Source organism: Neofelis nebulosa, chromosome 4 (assembly GCF_028018385.1).
Source record: "Neofelis nebulosa isolate mNeoNeb1 chromosome 4, mNeoNeb1.pri, whole genome shotgun sequence".
Classification (NCBI taxonomy): domain Eukaryota; kingdom Metazoa; phylum Chordata; class Mammalia; order Carnivora; family Felidae; genus Neofelis; species Neofelis nebulosa.
The window spans coordinates 62,358,633-62,381,864 of record NC_080785.1 but is presented as its reverse complement, the minus strand read 5'-3'; the positions used below and the strand labels follow the sequence as shown (position 1 = coordinate 62,381,864).

General features: G+C 34.3%; 1 protein-coding gene across 16 annotated transcripts in view; it reads right to left on the bottom strand.

The window, feature by feature from the left end:
• DGKB (diacylglycerol kinase beta) overlaps positions 1–23,232 on the bottom strand; it is a 790,801-nt gene that overhangs the window by 172,501 nt on the left and 595,068 nt on the right. For all 16 annotated transcript variants that reach the window (XM_058724931.1, XM_058724935.1, XM_058724929.1 and 13 more), the window contains 2 exons: positions 19,821–19,911; positions 9,154–9,349 (listed from right to left, as the gene is read on the bottom strand). In XM_058724931.1, coding sequence (XP_058580914.1) covers positions 9,154–9,349; positions 19,821–19,911 — 287 coding nt within the window. The remainder of the gene's footprint in view (positions 1–9,153; positions 9,350–19,820; positions 19,912–23,232) is intronic.

Genomic DNA, 23,232 nt, shown 5'->3' with positions numbered 1-23,232 from the left:
GGTAACAGCTGAGTTTTAATTCAAACCCTCAAATAAATCCCTTTCCTTCTGCTTTTGCATTGACTAGATTGATTGCCAGATCATATATTTTTCAAAATGCAACTGCTACAAAAATCTAATTTGTTTCAAGTTTTCCCAGACTCATTGTGTTGAAGCAAATTACTCCTTGTTCTGCCTTTCCCTACCTCTGTGTTACTTGGATTTTCTCCATTTTCCTATTTCAGTTTGTTTTTAAGAATAAGCTCTTAATAGTAATGATCTCATTTATGTATTAGAAAATACCACTTCCCTCTTTAAATTATTACTTATCTGTTGTATCAAAATGATTTCGTGGACTTACCATTTTACTATAAGAAGTTCTAGAATTATCTATCGTGCATGTCAGATTTTATTCCCAGAATTATACTATGTGCCAGACTTTGTTTCTAGAATACTGTGTGTCAGATTTTGAAAATTTGACTGTTGAACATGGGAGAAAAGGGCAATAATGCTAGTTCGAAAGACTGCCAACTGATGTTTCAATTGTTCATAAATAATAATTTACTCATATTTATGGTTTTTGTTTTCCAAATTTCTATGAGGCTAGCACATTCTCTGTACTTTTATAGGGCCATGACAAATAGAAATTTCATAAATGCTTCTTCATAATATATATGCTTTTATAGGACGGCTAGGTCAAAGATAAGAATACCCAGTCTTGTATTGTGAAAATACATTTCTACTTTTACATGTAAGAAATATGTTTTATATTCCTTAAGTTTTTATTACTGTTTTATAAACTTTAAAAGCATGCCTTTCATAAAAATATAGAGAGCTATCATATAGGATATCTAGGTGTATGATTCAATATTCAGGGGTAAACAGAAACTTCAAGATTTAGATAGTTTTACTAAATATGTGATACTATTTACATTACCCACTGCTGGAGGCAGTTTAAAAATATACAATTAGGAACTCATTTGAGACATCTCCTTAAAGGTTACTAGATAGCAAATGTTTGGATCTATTTTCAACGAATAAAATTATCATGGAATTAGTATATGTTTTTTGTGAAATGTAATATCTCAAATGCCATAATCTTTTTTCCACAATTTTAAGATCCAGGTAAAATAATGCAGCATAAAATCCTTTCTTGTTTCTAAATTTAATTGATTTAATCACTGGATTTAAATGCTTGGAAATTGTTCTGCTTGCCGATGTTTGAATGCCAAATACATCATCTACAGTTCTAAAATGAATGTTGCAGTTTATATTTAGACAACTTAAAACATTGCCTTCTAAATTACCCCAAATAACCCACAGAAATGTCTAGAAAAACTGATAATAATGGATGTCAGATGTCCTTACCATCAGCTTTCAGATAAGTATAACCTGTACAAGGCATAGAAAGTATTAGGGTCTTACGATGTAAATGTCTGTGCAGTTGCCCAGGCGATACAATGCACAGCACACGCAGATTAATCTCAACTCTTTCAGAGCCTACGATCCCCATTTTAAAGATGGAGACACAAGAGCCAATAATCTTATTTATCTTCAGAGGCAAAATAAATTCAAGTTTTGCTGCTTTCAGAGATACCAATTTGCTTATTCTCTTTGATCAGTTTGGTTTGGATTGATTTCTTCTTCTTCCTACTTCCTGGGAGTTTTCAAAAACAAAATAATAAAGACATCTGATATAGAGAGATTCCTTGATAGTCAGGTGCACGGTCGGTCTCTCTTCTCTGGCTTTTAAGAAGAATCAGGGTTTTAGTCTTTCCTAGCACAGAGCACACACATCACACATAGGGTGTGGTGGGAGTGTATGTGGTGTAAAGTCCATAGAAGAGCTTACTCTTGGGGGACTGATACATAGTAAACTTTAAGCAAGATGATGAAAAAGAGGAAGAATGTTTACACTAAGTGTTCAAAATTAGAGCTGTGTGAATGACAGGAAGAGAGGAGACCTGTAACTTCTAAACTTCAGTCTTTCTTGTCCCACCTTCATAATCTTTGCCTTACTCAAATACCTCCTATATTATTATTCAGTTTTGGTTTTTACCCTATTTTTGCTCAAACAGATTTACTTCAAGAATAAAACTGAGGTTAAAATTGTAAATTAAAAAAAAGCAGCATCCCTTGCCATAAACAACTATAACAATAGATATAAAAATTACTAAACTTTAAAATATCCATCTGCATACAGCTTGAACCATTTTGATTTTCCATCAGCGGAATGCATGCTGCAATTCTGGGAAATGCCGCCCAAATAAAAGAATCCGCATTGTTGAATGGGAATGAAATCACTGAAAATTTCTTGGATAATATCACATGCCAATTAGTTCATAAAATAAACTTCTGGGGGTGCCTGGGTGGCTCAGTCGGTTAGGCGTCCGACTTTGGCTCAGGTCATGATATCGCAGTTTGTGAGTTCAAGCTCGTGTTAGGCTCTGCGCTGACAGCTCAGAGCCTAGAGCCTACTTCGGGTTCTGTGTCTCCCTCTCTCTCTGCCCCTGCCGTGCTCTTTCTCTGTCTTTCAATAATAAATAAACATTTAATTTTTTTTTTAAATAAACTTCCATATGACTGGTACCTGGATACTTGTATCCACATGTGTGGTGAACAGTCACCTGGCTGATGAGGTTTCAAGCAGGAAGTCCCAGCGGCTCCCCACAGTGTTTCCAGTAGCTTCTGGCAAATGTTTAAAACTCTTTGGCTTGAATTACTTTGGCTGAGTGTTTTCAAACCTTTTCAAGCAGTCAACCTTTTTTTTTTTTTAATTTTATTCAGATTAAGCAACATTTTAAAGATCAGGAAATGGAAGAGAAAATTTAGATTTTATTTGTACAAATATATTTTAGAGGTTCACTTTGAATAGTCAATCCATGAGAATAATGGACTTTTTCTGATCAACAGTTGCAGTATCACAGTCATCTTATTTTCACTGATTTCTGCATTTTGTTTCAGTTGTGTGGCATTGAAAATATCCTGAACCAAACAGCATGTGACGGTAAATGCTAGGAATGTTTTGCAACTCACGTGGTGGTCTTATACCATTTCTGGGAAGTGAAATAGTTGGACTTGTACCTTCAAAGCTAAGACCATTAGCATAGCTGAAAACTGCTCACATTACTTGACAAGTCCTCACTGTTTGGCTAAAAAATACTTTGAAAGATGTTTTTTTAGGATACATGGACCCCTATGATTACAGCAGCGTTATTTACAAAAGCCAAGATATGGAAGCAGCTCAGGTGTCCAATGATTGATGAATGGATAAATAAAATGTGATATATAGAGAAAATGCAATATTATTCAGTCACTAAAAAGGAGGAAATTTTGCTATTGGCAATGGCATGGATGGAGCCAGAGAGGTTATAACACTAAGTGAAATAGGTTAGTCAGAGAAAAACATACCATAAGATAACACACATATGTGGAAACTAAAAACAAATGAGCAAAGGGGGAAAAAAGAGAGAGACAAACTAAGAAACAGACTCTTAACTATGGAGCACAAACTGATGGTTACTAGAAGGGGGGTGCATGGGGGATGGGTTAAGTAGGTGATGAGGATTAAGGAGTGCACCTGCTGTGATGAGTACCACGAGATGTGTGGAACTGTTGAATCACTACAATGTGTACCTAAAACTAATATAACACTATATATTAACTAACTGGAATTAAAATAAAGACTTACAAAGTAAAATGCTGGTGAAGGTAACTGACTGAAACACAAAAAAGAAAGCATAAATAATTTATAAGATATTCACATTATAGATTACTTTGTAGCCACAAAATATAAATGATTAAAATGAGGGGCGCCTGGGTGGCTCCATCGGTTAAGCATCCGACTTCAGCTCAGGTCATGATCTCACTGTCTTCATGAGTTTGAGCCCTATGTCAGGCTCTGTGCTGATGGCTCAGAGCCTAGAGCCTACTTCGGATTCTGTGTCTCCCTCTCTCTCTGCCCCTCCCCTGCTCATGCTCTGTCTCTGTCTCTGTCTCAAAAATAAGTAAACACATTAAAAATTTTTTAAATAAATGAATAAAATGATATTCTGCCATGGAATGATTCCTAAGATATATAATCAAAAAAAAAAAAATAAAAAGGCAAGTATCAGAACAATATATATGGTACAATCTCACTTATGTGCACAAAAAATAGAGTCTGTGAACATGCCTGGTATATAAGAACATGGCTGGTAGAAAAAGGCAGAGAGTCCATATTCTAAACCTGGAGTCCATATTCTAAACCTTACTTCTGTAAGGGCCAGACAAATATTTTCAACTTTGTGGCCATCCAGTCTTTAAGAAACAACTACTTAACTATACTGTTGTAACACGAAAGCTATTATAAACAATTATAGCAGGAATACAACTGAAAGGGCATGGCTGTGTTCCTGTAAAACTTCGTTTGCAAAAATTCTGTATGATTGATTTGGCCCCTAGGCCAGAGTTTGCCAACCCTAGTCATTTTTTACTCTGTTTGCAGAGTAAGAAGTGAATTATTGCTAAAATCATTTACAAAAAAAAATACTAGTGTATCATATATATTTAAAAAATATTAACAAACAGTGCCCAATCCAAAAAAACACAGTTTTTCAACTTTGTCAATACAAATTACTGTAAGATGCTACTTGTTATTTGGTTTAGATGTTCACTGGAAGTTTCAGTTAGTCAAATTCATCTTACTCCACATACTTAGCTGAAATTTTGTTTCAATTTCATTGCAGGCTCTTTGGTTGCAGTTGTGAGCATGTTTATACCACAAATCTCTCATAAAAGCGCACTTGATGTTTAAGCTACTACAAGCCTAGTATTTTTGTGATGTACTTAATGCAATTTCTTTATGACAAAAATGTTTCCTAAAAATTCGTTTCCATTTTCATTTAAAATAGTATTATTATCACTTTGTTTTCACTTCCATTGATTGTTATGTACTGTTTATTGCTTATGCCAAGTAAAAGTACTGAAGTTTGTGGGCCTTTTAACACTGTGGTGGTAATGTACCCTTATGTGCAATTATCCTATTAAATATACAAAGACATTAAGAGAGAGATAGCACATGAGCCGGGGAGAGGGGCAGAGGGAGGGAAAGAACCTCGAGCAGTATCCAAGCTCAGCACAGAGCCTGACATAGGACCTGATCCCATGGCCCTGGGATCATGACCTGAGCTGAAACCAAGAATCAGACGCTCGGCTGACCAAGCCACCCACATGGCCCATTACATAAATTTTTTTAAGTGACCGTTACAAAACTACAGATTTTCCAATTAATGGCACAGTTTTTACTCTTTTTATCTGTGCATACACACACACACACACGTACATACGTGTGTGTGTGTGTGTAGATATGCATATGTCTTTTTATCTATCTACTGAGAAGGAAGAAGAGGATAAGAAACAGGAGGAGGAGAGGAAGTTATTTTGTGGTAGCAGAATTTAATGATTTTAGAGTCATTAATATGATAAAATGTTTTATAGAACACACCTTACCGTGTTTTCATTATAGTTTTTTTTCTTATATTTCCAAAATATGGCAATAATTGGTTTGAACCAAGGTTTCACAGAACCTCTGAAAAATTACAGTTATAACTCAATGGAACAAAGTTTGAAAAATAATGGTTTAGCTGAAGGCCTTTATTTCTTTTAAAATGCAAATACCTCTACTTTCATCTGCAATCAGTCATTTCTACATTAATGTGAGTGAATTTATTAGACATCCTTCTGAGGCTTGGATTTACTTCAGAAGAGAAGGAAGCAAAGATAAACTCAGTAACTGAAAGTAGTGGGAAAGACTGAGTTAATATTAGGGGTAGGAGCACTGAAGAACTACTTGGCCTACTTTACAATTTTGCTTAAAGACCATGGTGTCTATACTTAACACGCTTACTTATATTTCCAAAAACAAAACACAAAAGACAAACCCACAAAGAAAATATCTACTGAGTTGGATGAGTGTGAATATGTTTCAGAATTGCATCCAACTGTTCTAAAATGTTCTGCTGGAACAATAATGTAATTAAATGAATTACTTATAATTTTGATCAACTTGAATTAAACCAAGCATAAAATTTCCAACCAGTGAAATTATTAACTGAAGATACTCTGATCCTATGCTGTGAGTGTCCTCAAAGATTGCAAGCAAATTAATTGTGCAAGAGTCCCAGATCAGAGACAGCATAACACAGATGAGGATTTAATGCTCTAAAACCTGGTCCCATACCTTTGGTTTATGACAGTTTCAAAGTGAAGAAAAAATAAGTAAACTCTTTCTTAATTTAAACCCTCCTATCAGATAAAATAATCTTTCTTTATTATAAGAATCTAGATACGTATGCTGCCTCTACTCTCCGTCCCCATCAAAAGCATTCTTACACTTTATGAAAACAAACATCCTTCCAATATACTAAAAGTTAGTTTAAATTATAAACTTTTTGCAGAGGCATATCAGAAAAGTTGTTTGTTAATATTTCAAGAAGGTATTTCCTAAAAAGGAAGTTATAGTACTAAATTTTTTTTTTTAGTTCTTTACTTACATATTTTCTAAGAGTAAAAAATATTAACTTGGATCTGGGCTAAAGAAATGTTTTCAACTAGAATTACATTTTTCATATTTCAAGCTAAAGTCAAGACTTATAATCATTTTATGTGAAATTGAAAATATATTTAGATTTAAAATACCGATTGATCTAACATTTAATACTATTGTTTTTGTGTCAAGATACTAAAAACAAAATCAAATGATAGAAATATGTACCACTTAGAAAAAGGGTCTACTAAGTAATAACTTTCGTTTCTTGAGTACTGAGTACAACATTTACTGTTGTACTGTAAATTGCAGAATAAATCTGCAATCAAATCTTAGAGGCATTTTGAAATACTTCTAGCTCTTTTGTTGTCAAATATATCAAAATGGAAAAAAAAATCTAGATAAAGTTAATAAAAAGGAAATACAGGTTAGTATATTATTTAATATTCAGCTGATAAGGTCATTTTTAATAAGGGAATTGTTCTTGTCTAAAGATTAAACTCAAACAACTTAGCATCATGGGTTTCAAGAGAGGGAACAAAGAAGTTGAGCCAAATCGGTCATGAACATACTTTGGTTACTGCTCATACAGTGACCTTCGGAAACACTGATTTCTACTGTTTTTCCCTTTGTGGTGAGAACAAATGTATTTGAAGTCACAAACCCTACAGGTTTGTAGTTTCTTCTTTCCCAAACTTACGAAAACTTGGCCCTAATAGTTCCACAACAGTAAGTAAGAAGACAGTGGGAAGAAAGAAGTTCTTGTACAGTTAATGGGCAATGACAGTCTCTGGCAGTATTTCTGGCTGATTTTTCTGTGCTTTATTTCAGGTGTGTATTCCTGATAAAAAGCATACAGAGGGGCGAGAGTGAGGCCAGCAGAGGCCGGGGAGGCCAGTGCAATAGGGGTTGTATAGACACTCGTCCCGGTCGAGCACAGTCACGAGTTTGACAAACTTTAACAGCTCGAGAGGTGAATGTAGCTGGCAGCCGAACACTGAGAATAATTCAGATTTCTATCTGGAATATCAACATGCAAAGGACATGTCAAGTATTGGTATGTAGTAACCACATAAATACTGGAAATTATTATAAATATTATATATATATAACTTTTTTAAATTATATGGATTATATTACTAATATATATGTACTCAGTGCTTCCCTAGAAAGAGAAGCAGAGATTTTTAAGTCGGATCTTAGTACGGTCCTTGAACTAATTTTAATACGTAGGAGATTTTTTACTAATTTTCTTAGAATATTAACCTTATATTTAAATATAGATACAATATTAATGTCAACAACCCCTAGGGAAATAATTATATCTAATTCCCTTCATTTTATGATTCATATGGTACAAACCTAGTCACTTCTTCTATATGTGTCTCCTCCAAAAAAACACTTTTCTCGATGTTTTCATATAGTTATATTAACTCTGAGTATGAAGCATTTATATTAACTTGGTGTATATTTGCTTGTACTAAATTACATGACTCTTCAGGATTTACCTCTTTAGGATTACCTACATATTTAAGGGGCTTCAAAAGCTTTTGTCATTGACAGGTTGTAATAAGCACTCCTTTCAAGAGAATAGTACCTAATATTTTCTCTGTTAATCTTTGTCACCCTCATGGTCACCATATTCCATATAACATAAGTAACTGCCAGGTACCGAAACTTGATCAGATACCTGAAGACAAGGAATGATAAAGCTATTTCCTACCACCATAAAGCCTACCAACCATCTTCACATGTTACTGTGTTACTTATTTTTTAAATATATTTATTTATTTTTCTTGGGTCTATAAGCCTGTAACCTCTCCATATTCTGTCTTTGCTACACTGAGCAAGCCAATATGCTTTCTGATGGCCATCTGGATGCCATCAATGGTATTAATTAGATTCTGGAAAGTCAAAGAAATGAACAAAATTACTGAAGCACGATTATGAGAATACTACCAATTTAGTATCTTTGTCTATAAAATCTATCAACAAGAATTAGTTGTCTTGTCCCACAAGACATTACCACGAAATTGAAAATTCTGATCTACAGCTATTCTACCCCATTTTTTTAAGTCTTTTACGATCTGTTTCCCAGGTCTCCCAATTGTTGTCATAAAATTTCTGGAAAAACAACAGCAGCTAACCAAAAATTTTTGTGGGATATTTAAACATGTCATTATAGAACAACACCTAAATGTAAGATAGCTTGGATGTCATAGCCTGACTGAACAAAGCCAAAAATAAAAAAATCTTGTAACACAACGTTAGAAAAGCCTTAACAAGACTCTTGTTATAACAACCCAAACATCTTGACTAAGATGATCACATTTCAGAACTTAATGTGCAATATATCCGATAATCTTATCCACTTAATACCCACATGTATTCAATTTTCTGCGGGGAAGAAGAATAAAAAAAAATGAGATCCAAAGAAGGAAAAAAATCCATGAAAAATACAACCAGTGTATATGTGATTTTAGAATATATTATGATATAACTTAATTACACATACATATCTGATAGTATGAAAAATATAACTGCATATATACGTAGACTATAGTGCAATGGAAAAGTCTTTAATTTTAACGTAGCCTCAAAAGCAGGTTAAGAAGCAAGTTAACACAATTAAATGAGAGAAAACTAACCTTGACTTGCAAACTTCAACTCCTTAGCATCTGTGAGTGTAGTCCTTTTGTCAGACCCTTTTTTCTCTATTCGGCGGTGGCTTCGTCTTTTCTTAGACTCTCCCCAAAGATTGGATCCACCATGCATGCTTGGTATATTCAAAATAGCAATTCCTTCCAGAGAGATGTTTATTAAATCTATTTGTACTCCATCACACTGATCAGTAAAAAGAACAAAAAAAAAAAAAAAAAAACAGTAAGATATTTGATCATCCTTTCCTTGATTTCTTCTTTTGCACTTCCTTATCTTTCAATAGCAGTTTTTAAGTCCACAATCTTGTCATATTTAAATAAACCATTCAAGAACACTTAAATGACTACTCTAAATGTCAATATGAAAGGTAAAGGAGACATTAACATTAACCAGCTATCAATTAAACATATCTTTAAACATGATCAAATTAAATCATCAGTCTATCTTTATTTAGAGAAACCCATTGGGAAGGACACACATTAGTGTCTGTGTGTCCAGCTAGCAATTTCCGACGTGCTGCAAAGAAGTTGAGTCTAGGAAACCTGGTCAACACTCGGGCAGAAATTTTTTTAAATGTTTATTTATTTTTGAGAGAAAGAGAGAGAGAGACAGAACATAAATGGGGTAAGGGCAGAGAGAGAGGGAGACACAGAATCTGAAGCAGGCTCCAGGCTCTGAGCTGCCAGCACAGAGCCCCATGTGGGACTTGAACTCACGAGTCAGGCAGAACTTTTTGTGACTGCCTCCTACTTAGAACACGCTGCAAGCCACTATTGAAGGAAAATAAGGAAGCAATTCATATGTGTGATCTCACTTGGTTGATCAGAGAAAGAAGCAGCTTAATAGACTTTGGGGGGAAAAAAAGTAAAAAAAAAAAAAAAAACAGCAGTTCAGAGACCTGAATTACATCACAGGGGCCAAGGATGGTTTCTGGCACTAGGTTAAGTTCCAAGCACAGTGTCAAAAGGCAATGAGAGGCACTGTTGTCCGAAGGAATATGGAGGAGCAGGACCAGGCAGGCTGAGTGAGAGCAATGCCAAGAACAGCAGTAAAAGCAATCTCCAACCCACCATTACTTTATAGCTGCTTTAACAACAAATGGAAGAATGAAAATAATTAATCAGCCACAGTTTTTTGTTCACCTGGTGACAAAACAACCCTTTTGATTATGAAAAATATGAAACTTGCTAACAGACCAGGCTCTGTGATATTCAGAGCGGTCACTTTTTAATTCTTTGATTTTTCTGTTCATTTTTACTGAGGGACACGTGTGGAGAGTGGCAAGGCCATGCTGTATTTTTGGAATTATTATTTATTTGTTCGTTCACTTTGAGGTTTCTAAAATGGCACTTACTGTGAATTTATCCCAGATACTGTTTTCCCTTGTCAGTTGATATGAGCTGATATGAGAAGAGATGCAAATATGTAACACTTTGTTTTACAAAGAACTTTGTTAGGGATATGCATTTCCTAAACTGAAGTCTATCTGCAGTGGGGTTGTTTTATTTGCCACGCGTTATTTCAGAAACAAACAACACTGATACTGACTTCATCTGTCTCTCATGGAAAGGATGAATTTTTGAACCTAGAAGAGATAATGCTCCACCTAAATGAAAAGACAAAAAACAAACAAGAAATCTCTCTTTTTTCCACATTTGTGTCTTCGTGCCGAATCTAATCCTGCATCTTGTTCGCTAAAATATAAAAACTGTGAAATAAAGCAACACATCTTGAGTCTACTTGGCAGGGCTAGAAACAAATTCTAGCGAAGGTGCCAAGTTTTCATTCAATTTGTTTCAAAGGGGGTGAAACCAAGGTCTGGATGATGCCTTTTTTCCCCCCTAGAAACAAGCGATTTTTTTCCCTCCTTTTCATGTATTAAATTAAGATGATTTCTTTTTACTAAAGAATTCTGCTCATGTGTATACTCACTTACTGCTATATATTCTAGATAAACAGATATTAATTTCATAATTAAAAGTAATCTTGTGTAAATACCCTGCAGGCCTCAATGAATCAAACACATACTGTGTGTCAGCCCTCCCACTGTCTTCAAGTGGAATGTACTGGCTGGATAATTAGATAGTACATATTTTTTAACCTTATTTGCATGCATATTATATCTTTTGCACACTGACAAGCAGCAGTAACAACAAAAGTCAGATTACCACAGGGAATTCCCACAAAGAAGTCTTCATTCCTTATAATTTGCAGCCTAAATTAAAATAATTTGATCTTTGACAAGGATGAAATGTCAAGCAGAAGGGGGTCCTCTACAAGCCACGGCCTGTGGCTTCTGAAATCTGCCTAATTTATGTCAGTCACTTCTTAATACATATTTAAGTATTACACGAAAAAGATGATAAATATGCAATCTGACACCTTTGGTATTTCCCTGCTGTTAATTTATAAAGGTCTGGCTTTCCCCAAACTGACTAAAATCATTTAAATAACAGAAGAATTGTGAAATAAGCTAGAGTTAGGGCCTGGCTTCCATTTTCACTCAATATTGAACACAGCAGGTAGTACACTAAGACAATTATTTGACTAGGCCTTAGAACCCCACTGTGACAAGTTACTTTCAGAATTAGTGAAGGAGTATTCCTTTGTTCATCTGCAGAAAAGGAGAGCGGTTGCAAACAGGCTTTTTCGTTTTAATTGAACTAGGGGAGTTACATGTGACAATTGAAAAATACCAGTGTATACTATTATTCATGTTTTCACTTTTCCAAGTCTCGTCACGTGTAGTTTCAAGGAAACAGAGCAAGCAGCTTTCGGAAAAATGAAAAAAAAAAAAATCCTCAAGGAGTCCCATAGAAGGACTAATGAAGAACACTGAGTTTTCGATGAGAGCAGGACAATGTACTTACATAAATTGCTATTTATTAATGATTTGTTTCCACTAGTTCTTGACCCCAGGTTACCTTCCTCTGTTTGCTTTAACATTTTGTTCATTAGTCTGGAAAATTTCGGGGCTAGTTCAGATGGAGACCAGGAATTGTAGCACACCAATTGAGTGCATGGAAATAAAAGCTGACGTGAAGGCTATGAAATATAAACAAGTTATAATACTGTGTCACATAATATTTTCATCCGCTTTGAAGATTTATGATTCTTAAAAAGGTAGCTACAGAGGAAAGAATATAAATGCTTAAAAGCTAACAGCCTCAGTTAGTCAATAAATCCTGAATATTTTTATTATGTAGAAAAAAGGTCGTTAACATATAGTATTATGGGAGCTATTTGCAGACTGTGATGCTATGAGGCCACTGTCCATTCTTTTCAGTTTTAATTTGGAAGATCTTATCCAGACACAAATTTACCTAAAAGAAATGAAGATGGTTTAATTTTTTTCTGCCAGTGTAGTTTAATCCTTGCTTACAAACATACCTTGCACCAAACTATGCAGAGATGTTAAAGACAAACTTTTATAAATAAATGTATTGTTTGAGATTCAGTTAACATGTCATTTGATAGGAAAATTCAGAATGTGAGGAACTTAGGAGAGATGTAAGTGTGGATAGATTTGATGAGATATAATTAATGATACCCTGTAAATATTTTTCCATAGGGAGTCTAATTCTTTGCCCAGGTCAAATAAAAATTATCCATAATTTGATTTAATCAAGCATACAGACATTGCTTTGTTCATTACATAAAGTAGCCTGGAGTAAAATAGCTTATGTGTACTTTTAGAAGAGTTTCTGCAAATTCATGTGGATTCGTAACACCCAATTATGTATGTATTTGCAGAGAACAACAACAGCAAATCCACTAATTAAAACACACCAGTACAGGGGTGCCTGGGTGGCTCAATTGGTTCAGCATCCAATTTTGGCTCAGGTCATGATCTCACGGTTCGTGAGTTCGAGTCCCATGGAGTCTGCTTTGGATTCTGTGTCTCCCTCTGCCTCTCATGCCATGTCTCTTTGTGTCTCTCAGACATAAAACAAACAAACAAACAAAAAAAACAAAAAAAACACTAAAAAGTTTTTTAAAATAAAATTTAAAAAAAAATTAAAAAAATAGAACACTCCTGTACACATAAGTGGCCTAACAGCATCTCTCCTGATGTTTGAAGGCTGGGGTACTCTATATTTTCCCGTGGGTAAGCTCATTGTTTTTTGAAATGCATTTAATGACTTCTATCTACAAAAGACAGTGTGGTACAGGGGCCCAGGGCATGCCTTTTAAGTGATTTTAGTATTAGCTGGCAGTCCAGTGGTAGTGATAGAAGTCTTGATTGTGGATAATCGCAAGATGACTTTCAGAGAAGAATGGGAGCTGGTAGGCAAGCGAGAGAAAGATGGAGGCAAACCTGAAAACAGGAAAATTTGAGGCCTGTACCACGCATGCACACACCCAGTTGCTAAACATGTTGATGATAATATCTCTGGCTCAAGATATCCAGCATTAGCCATAAGTATCAGCAGAAAATCAGTTGAGTTTTACATATTTTTCTTTTTTAATAGATACTGCGAAGGCTAAAAATTATTGCTGGGATATTAGAATTCTTACCAGAAGTTATCTCATTAAAAATAACTTCTGCTAAACAGAAGAGAATATTCATTCATCTCTTGGTCATTCACTCTGTTTTTACTTGTCTCATTTCTTCTTCATTCTCCTAAGAAAAATTATGATGTTTTATCTTAATAAAATAACACTATGCCCCACCCCTACCACATTTCTTACTCTCTTCTGGAATAAGAAGTTGTTTATGTTTTGGATTTAACGAGTCCAACTTTTGTTTTTAGTGACATTTGTTGAGGTCCACACTTTTAAAGTCTCCTTTCTTACTGCTTTTAGAATTTCATTAGGGAAAAAAAAAAAAAAAAAAAAAAAAAAATCACCTAGAAAGCTTTAGAAGAGAGGATAGATCTTGTAAGTGTCCTTCTCTCTCTCTCTCTCTCTCTCTGTCTCTGACACACACACACACATAAACACACACACACACACACACACATACACACACACACACACTTCACAAAGAGGGAAGGTGATAGGTATGCTGATGGCACTGATTGTGGTGATGGATTCATGGGTACACATTTATCCCCAAACTCATCAAGTTGTATATATTAAGTATGTACAGTTTTTGGTATGTCAAACATGCCTCAATAAAGTTGTTAAAAAATGTCCATCCACAAATTTTATTTCCCCGCCCCAAGACTGTGGTTTGGTATGGCTGAGACCCAGCTAAGGTGCTCTATATATGTGTTGAAGGAGTATCCAAGGTAATTGTGATACAGATGGGACAGAGGCTGAGCTATAAAAGTTTGCCCCATTGTCTTTAAAAGCTCAGTGTTTTGCAGATTACTGGGTAGGAAGAATCTTCACTGTAGAATCCTTCTGAATTTATTTTGTGTCCCTGAGGCTTCTTGCCCTTTGTTAATCCTGGAGATAATTTTGGTTTTTATAGAAGTACTTAATCACTAAAACAAATCTTAGTGCTTTGGAATGGAAATTCTAACCCTCAAAACATACCATCTTTCTTAGTCTCAGAAATTAACCAAAAGACTGAAAAACTTTGGAAAATGGACTATTCTACTTTCTCATGAATGTTGCCTGGTACATGGAACAAATTAAAAGTCCACCAACTTTAGAGCTTCATTTCCAGATGTTGACCTATGACTCTTAGGTGCACATCTATGCCCCAAATAGTTTAACACAAACTTTGCTTTTAACATATCTTCTAATTTTAAGACTTTTCATTGTATTATTTATCTTTTGTAACAAAGAGAATAACTTAAATTTTTTAAATTAAAAATTTCACCTTTGTTCATCTCTCTTTCACGTCATATATATGCCCGCATGCTATATATATTACACATGTTATACATATCATATACATTTTCCTATTATATATATCATTTCCAATTTATTTATTTCTTAGATTTACACATTTTGTCAGCAATACAATTCTTGTTTCTCTTAAATTATTAAATAACATGCTCATTTGCTCATCTCTGTAGTGGAAATATATGGGAACCTCTCTAATTGATTGACAAAGACTTAAATCAGATAATGTATACACGCTGCTTAGCACCAAGAAGACGGTATAGTTAATAAGAGATAAAAATTAGCTATTATTATCAACTCTTATACCATGGTATTCATATTTTTCCAAATATTCATCCCTTTTGGAAAAAGTTTCCTCTATGAAAAAGAAAAGTGAAATAAAGTGTCACAGAGCAAATAGTTTGTTTTGAAGAAGCTGCTGATAAAGCATGTATCTACTTGAGGTACTCTTGTATTTTTATCTTTAGTTATGTATTTTCAAATCATGGTTGGTACAATTTTAGGCCAAGTAGGGAGCAACAGCAAACAGAATCCAATTTCCAAATTAACGTTTTTGTTATATTAAATTATAAAGTAACCTTGAGGGTAGAAAGGCATATTTTGCTACTATGATAGACTGGATTCATTAAAAAGTGAGTAGAAAAGCCGGTTTTGCGTTACCATCTATACACACAAACACACACACACACACACACACACACACACACCCCTCAAGTTTTAGAACTGAGATAAATACATAACATTATAACAGTATTCAGGATATGCAACAAGAAAGTGGTGAGGGCATGGCACTGGTTCTGATTTATACATGATATTGCAATGTGACCCCAAATATGCCGGTAAATGCAGAGCTAGGAAGCCAGATTTGGAGGGCTTGTAAAAGTAAGACACCAGGAAGAATAACTTATTCTAGGTGCCCATATTTCTTGGGGGGGGGACATTCTAAATCAATTTTCTTTAGAATATAAAGCTGTGTGAAACAAAACCATACAATTTTATCATTAAAACTTTTTTTTCATAAAATGTGCTTTATTTTCATTTTCATTCAAATGAATGTCCTTTGTTATGTTTTCTAAATCTCGCTGTCTCTCTTTTTTTTTTTTTTTTTTTTTTTTACCTTTTTGACATATAATGTTATATTCTAGATCAACATGTTATTAAATTAAGACTTTATTTTGGGGGGGGGGTGGTGCCTGGAGTTGGTTAACCGTCTAACTCTTGATCTCGGCTCACGTCATGATCTCACAGTTTTGTGGGTTTGAGTCCCGCATCAGGCTCCTCGCTGACAGTGTGGAGCCTGTTTAGAATTGTCTCCCTCTCTATCTGCCCCTTCCCCACTCACGTTTTCTCTGTTTCTCTCATGCAGCTTAAGGTTCACCAAAGAATTCAAGGGGACGTACAGAGATTTCCCATCTATCTAACAGACAGGCACAGCATCCCCATTTATCAGTGTCCTGGATTGGGTGGTAAATTTGTTACAACTGATGAACCTACATTGACACATCACAATCATCTAAAGCCCATAGTTTGCATTAGGGTTCACTCCAACTGTTCATTCCTTGGGTTTGAACAAACCAAGGAAGTTTTCTACCATCATTATATTTTACAGAGTATTATAACTGCCCTAACATCCTCTCTTTGCTCTGCCTGTTCATCTCTCCTTCTCCCCACAACCCCTGAAAACCATTGATCTTTTTACTGTCTTACAGTTTTACTTTTCCGGAAGGTCATATGTTGGCATCATACAGTATGCAGCTTTTTCAGATTGGCTTCTTTCACTTAGGAAAACACATTTCAGTTTCCTCCATGTGTTTTGAAGGCTTGATAGCTAATTTCTTTTTAGCACTAAATAATATTCCATTGTTTGAATGTACCATAGTCTTTTTATCCATTCACCTACTGAAGGACCTCTTGTTTTCTTCCAAGTTTTGCAATTATTAAACTTGTAAACAACCGTGTGCACGTTTTTGTGTTGATATAACTTTCCAGCTCCTTTAGGTAAATACCAAGGAAGATGATTGCTGGATCATATGGTAAGAATATGTTCAGTTTTGTAACAAACCACCAAATTGTCTTTCAAAGTGGCTGTACCATTTTGCATTCCCACAAGCAATAAATGAGAGTTCCTACTGCCGCACCTCTTCACAAGCATTTGGTGTTTTGGTGTAGTGCTGTATCTCATTAATGTTTTAATTTAAATTTCTCTGATGATGTGATATGGAGCATCATCTCATATGGTGATTTGCCACCTGTATGTCTTTTTTTGGTGAGGTATCTGTGAAAGTCTTTGGCCCATTTTTTTCAGTGGAGTGGTTTATTTCCTTATTAAGTTTTAAGAGTCTGTATATTTTGGGTTAACAGTCTCTTATCAGATATATCTTCTGCAATTATTTTCTGTCTGTGGCTTATTTTCTCATTCTTTTGACAATGTCTTTCACAGAGAAGAAGTTTTTAATTTCAGTGAAGTTCAGCTTATCAATTATTTCTTCCACTGTTTGTGTGCCTTTGGTGTTGTATCTAAAAGGCATCACCATATTCAAGGCCATCTAGAGATCCTCCTATGTTATATCTTCTAGAAGTTTTATAGTTGCATGTTTTACATTTAGGTTCTTGATACATTTTGAGTTCACTTTTGTTAAGAGTGAATTCATTTCTTTTAGATTGTTTTTTTGTTTGTTAGTGGACATCCAGTTATTCTAGCACCATTAGTAAAAAAACACTTCCTTTGCTGCATTGCATTGGCTTTCTTCCTTTGTCAAAGAAGCTTGAGTATATTTATGGGGTGGGTCTATTTCTAGGCCCTCTATTCTATTCCATTGATCTGTTTGCCTGTTCTTTCATCAGTACGACACTGTCTTGATTACTGTGGCTTTATAGTAAGCCGTGAAGTCAGGTAGTGTCAGTCCTCCAGCTTTATTCTTCTCCTGCAATATTGTGTTGGACATCCTGGCTCTTTTGACTCCCCATAGGAACTTTATAATCATTTTGTTAGTACTCACTCACCCACAAATCTGCTGGGATTTTGACTGTGATTGTAGTGAACCAATTGATCAAGGTGGGAAGAATTGACATCCTGACAATACTGAGTTTTCCTATCCGTGAATTCTCTCTCCTAGTTCAACATTTTTTTCAGTCAGTGTTCAGTGGTAGGATAAAGCAAGGAGAAGTGCAAGAAGCTTCAGAGTATTTACCCTAAGTTCAACCAGAAGTCATACTTTTATTTTTTTCATTTTTGCCTTCTATGGATTTTCTTTGAGCATAGGTTTCTGAGGGTAAAACAATGCTCAAAATCCACTTTATTGAGAATTTCTTAAAATAATGATTTTAAAGGTAAAGAAATATTGATTTTTATTTTTTATAAATATATATGTGTATATATATATAACTATCTAAATATATCACTCTCTACATATGTATATGAAATATATACATATATAAATCTTGATGAACAGTAATTACAGAAAGCCCATGTCGAACCCAAATCTTTCATCTTTTGGGATTATATTCCTTTTCAGGTTATGATCTGATTCGGTCACGGAGGGTATTTTCCATTCCATGATCACCAATTGTACTTCTAATACTTGAATTTATCCGCCAAAAAACCCCAAAAAGGTCACATTCTGAAATAGGACCACTTTTGCTGTCACAATCATTAACAGTAAATGAGAAATCTAGAATAATGAAGAACTTAGGCAGGCCATTATGATCCAATGGATTCATAACTAATTTTGTTTATCAAACTCATTACCTGAATATATACCACTAATGATTAGGTCTTAGTAGGTAAGTTATGCATTCATTTTTAAAATTTTTTTTTTTCAACGTTTTTTATTTATTTTTTGGGACAGAGAGAGACAGAGCATGAACGGGGGAGGGGCAGAGAGAGAGGGAGACACAGAATCGGAAACAGGCTCCAGGCTCCGAGCCATCAGCCCAGAGCCTGACGCGGGGCTCGAACTCACGGACCGCGAGATCGTGACCTGGCTGAAGTCGGACGCTTAACCGACTGCGCCACCCAGGCGCCCCTGCATTCATTTTTAAAATAAAAAGTGCTGAAGCCAATATTTCACAATTCATATCAGCTAGTCATTAGATGTTCTTGTTTCATAATTATGTTCCTTTGGTTTGTCTTTACCAGTCAACAAAATATAACTTTTCCTTTTTCTTAACCCCCTAAAATCTCTCAACAAAACTAAGTCATTTTATATTATAACCCATCTCCAAAAATTTTAGTCCCACAGTAGCTATATTCTTTTGGAGGACCTATTTGCTCCAAATCTTTTCAAAGTTTGTCTTTCTTGCTATCTTTGCTCTCTTTTTTGGTTTTTCCACTTCCTATAAATGTAATGGGGAAATGGCAACCTCGGGAACTGAGAAAAATCTAGTTAATGAATGGGAATGGAATGGAAAAGTATATATTTTAAGTTTTATTCACAAAATCAAGTACAATTTTAGTTAACTGTGTTTTAAAGATTGTAAGATATTGAGACCTGAAAATAAAGTATTCTTTAATGTATCTTGCAACTTTTTTCCTTTCTTTTCAAGTACTTTCCTTCATTTTACATTTTTCTAACCACACTATGCCTAGCAACTTCTCCATTGATTTCTAAAGTTGTGTCCCACCTCTCATCCTTTTATAGTGTATTAAAACAACTTATACTCAAAACTTAACTTTATACTAATAATTCAGATAGTGTTGGAGTAGCAATGAGTGACAGAAATGAAATTTTAGGATTGTGGGTTAAAGTTATATGGATTGCTCAAAGTATTAACTCCTCACATGGGCTGTCACAAACATTAATAACCAAACTCAAGCCATTTCATTGTACTATAAAATATAATTCATGTTTCTTACTTCTATTTCTACAGATTCATGTAGCTTCTTGCAGGTGGCTGAGAAAGTTTCAGATGTGCCAAACTCAAAATACCAAAATTTGTTCTTCATTCTGAAAAAGGAAAGGAAGAAGCAGCTTAGGCAATTATCAATAACAGAAGGGATTTTTTTTTTAATTAAGCAGTCCTTTCTTGTATTATAAGTCATAAAAAAGGTTTGAGGACATATACCATCTATAACATAATAGATGGTCACATAATTTTCAAAGCTTAAATGTTGGTGTCAAATTATATGATTGCCTCTGAGGGAATTAGAAGAATATGTTGATCTGATAGATACAAGTATATCTTTGACTTTTATATATATTGGTTGCTCAGGTTTTAAAATATGATTTTAGTGCTTATAATTCTTAGCTTGTTCAGAGACAACTTGATTTAGACCAGCAACTCTATAATCATAAAGGGAAAAAAAAACAATTGGAGCTTTTTATGAGAAAAATGAGACTAAGCTAACAATGCTAAATATTTCTAGATAGCTAGGTATTCATCAGAGATTGACATGATTGAATAGCATATTGAAAAGAAAAAAAAATAGTGGTTATCCATAAAGATAAAATTTAGTAACTTTGGGATAACCATTATTTTTTTCAGACAGTAGCCTCTTTTCTGTGAATAGTAGTGAAAAACTATGATACCATATGGAAGAACAAAAGAAGTAGTAGTATTTTATCAGTATAACAAAAGTTGCAAAAAATATAGTTTAAAATATTTTAGTATATAATCTGGAAGTAAGATGCTCAAAATGTATTTTCTCCCATGATCCAGTAACCCTATCTTTCTTTGTGCCAGGTAAATAAATTTATGATCATTTAATGTAACTTAATTACATTAGGTAATAGTGTATTACCCAATATTGAATTTAAAAGTTCATTCTCGTGAAAAAAAACCCGCAATTTTTAATTACACGTATTTTAACAAGGTATTATGCCCTCAATTAGAAGAAAAGCAGGTAAAATAAGATACATTTTTGCACATAAAGGCAAAACAAAAATTTTTGCCATATTCAAATATATCTCTCATAACAAATTATTCTTTTTGGCTTATAAATATTGATAGGTGCTTTTCACATTAGAAGGTAAAACATTTCAACAATTAAAAATACATTTGGCGAGGACCTTACTTAATTCAGCCCTATGATCAGTTATGGAAAATTACATGGAGCCTAATACAACGTTTATTATTACAGTGTGTTGAATAGAGTTCTCTAATATGAAATTAGGAATTATAAAACTAATTTCATCTATCTAGACATGTCCAATAATAGCCTCATACAAGGACTTATTTACTTACAAAATTTTCACTAGCTCTTGTTGTATCAATCACCATATTCAGGCCAGTAATCTGAAAGTGTCCTACGCCTAGGATTCTAGTACCATGAATCCTTACTCTTTTTTGGAGAATATTTTCCTCGAGTTATGGCCTGACTTCATATATGTGAGTAGTTAGAAAGAGATGATAGCTAATTAGATAGAATAGGTTTAACACCAAGATCTGTGGGCCTGAGCCTACAGGCAAATTTATATTAAATTAATGTAAATATCTACTTCATTCAATATATGTAAGTTTACAAATTTACACAATGGCTGAAGTTACACAAATTAAAAATATTTTCCTATTGATTCATCATCCTGATGAAAACATGGCATTCAATAAACCGAGAGGGAAATAATGATTTTATGCCGTAGTTTCAAGACAATCTTAGGATAATAACAAGTAGATGTTTTATGATGTTTTGGAACTGTCTCTCTATGTTCAGCAAGTTTTCTAATAACACTTGTGTTAGCATTTTATCCAGACCTTCTTGGACTCATTTATTCATCCATTCATTCATTCAACAAATATTCAGTAAGGACATTAACTTCCATATGCTACTGTGTTAAGTTGTAAATATATAAATATGAACACAATGCTTTGTTTCCAAGGAGCGCAGAATGTTGTAAGATTATGGACATATGAAATGATTAAAAAGTTAATTCTTTATATAATATATGAACAAAATGTTATGTGGAAACATTTCAGTGAGTCAACCGCTTATTCCTGGGAGAGGCCAGAGAGCTTCAGAAGATAAGGCGACACTTTAATAGGTCAGTAGAAGGTGGCAAACACGGAAGAAAAACAAGTTCTGGGCAGTTTAGGTATGCAGAATGACTTAAGAGAATACAGGGTAGGGGCTAACAAAGGTCTGTTTCAGAACATATATGTCAAGCTAGGAGGTTTGGAGTTGACATTCTAGATTAATAGGATGCTGACAGACCTTTATTACCAGTTGAGTGACATGGCCAGCTCTGGTTTATGAGCAGTAAGTTTAGCCGAAATGAATAAGGGGGCTAGAATGTTGAAATGCTAGTCATGTGAACAGAAATGTGGCTATTGGAACAGTACAAATGAAATATAAATGAAGGGCTAAACCAAGTGGCAAGGGAAAGGGAGAAAAGAGGCTCAATATAAGGGGCGTAAATTAAGTAGTATCAGTAGGAACTCATGATATTAGATTATATAGATTTCTGTCATACCAAGGTTATTATTTCTGGATATACATGTAGACATACCAGAACATTACTCCAGCAAAAGAAGGATGTGTGTTTATATTATGACAGGTTCTGTGATCTAATGTATATTGCATGGTAGTTTGAAAATTAAATATATATAGATGTACACACATACACACACATACATATACATACATGAGGCTGCTTATATTCCTTATCAATGGTTACTCCCTACTTTTTTTCCCATTCTGTCCATCAAAACTCTTCATAGCTTAATTAGGATGATGGAGGGCTTGTATCAGCTAACCAAAATACACCAACTTTAGGAAATACATCCCCCAAAAAAAGAAACTCTGAGAATTTACATTCAGTCTTTATTCCCCATATTAGTTAGCATTGCTGCTCATGTGCAAAACCTGCTTTAAATTCTCCATTATTACAACCATTTTATGTTTCACTTAGATAAATATATGGAGGTAATAAAAAACACATAGAATCAGATTCCACATGACAAATTAAAAGCTGTTAAATTTTATTTTTTCAACCAAACTGGTCTTTAGGTTGTAGAAATGCAAAAAAGCACATTTAAGCATGTATGCTATTTAGTTTTACAGCTAACATTAGAAAATGATCCAAATAATTCAAACTCAAATTTGCCAGAGAAAACATGTAGCTTTGGACTTTAAGAATAATAAGGTAACTGGACATTTAACACACTGTGAAACATCCACACCAAATTCAAATTTATTGTATTCTTAGACAGGTTTTGTGACTCCAGGTATGATGACAAATGTCCTACAAAAAGTGACCCATATTATCATAATTTTAATTCATTAATATATTAAATCCTATTTCAATGAATTTAATTGTAAGTCACAGGTTTTG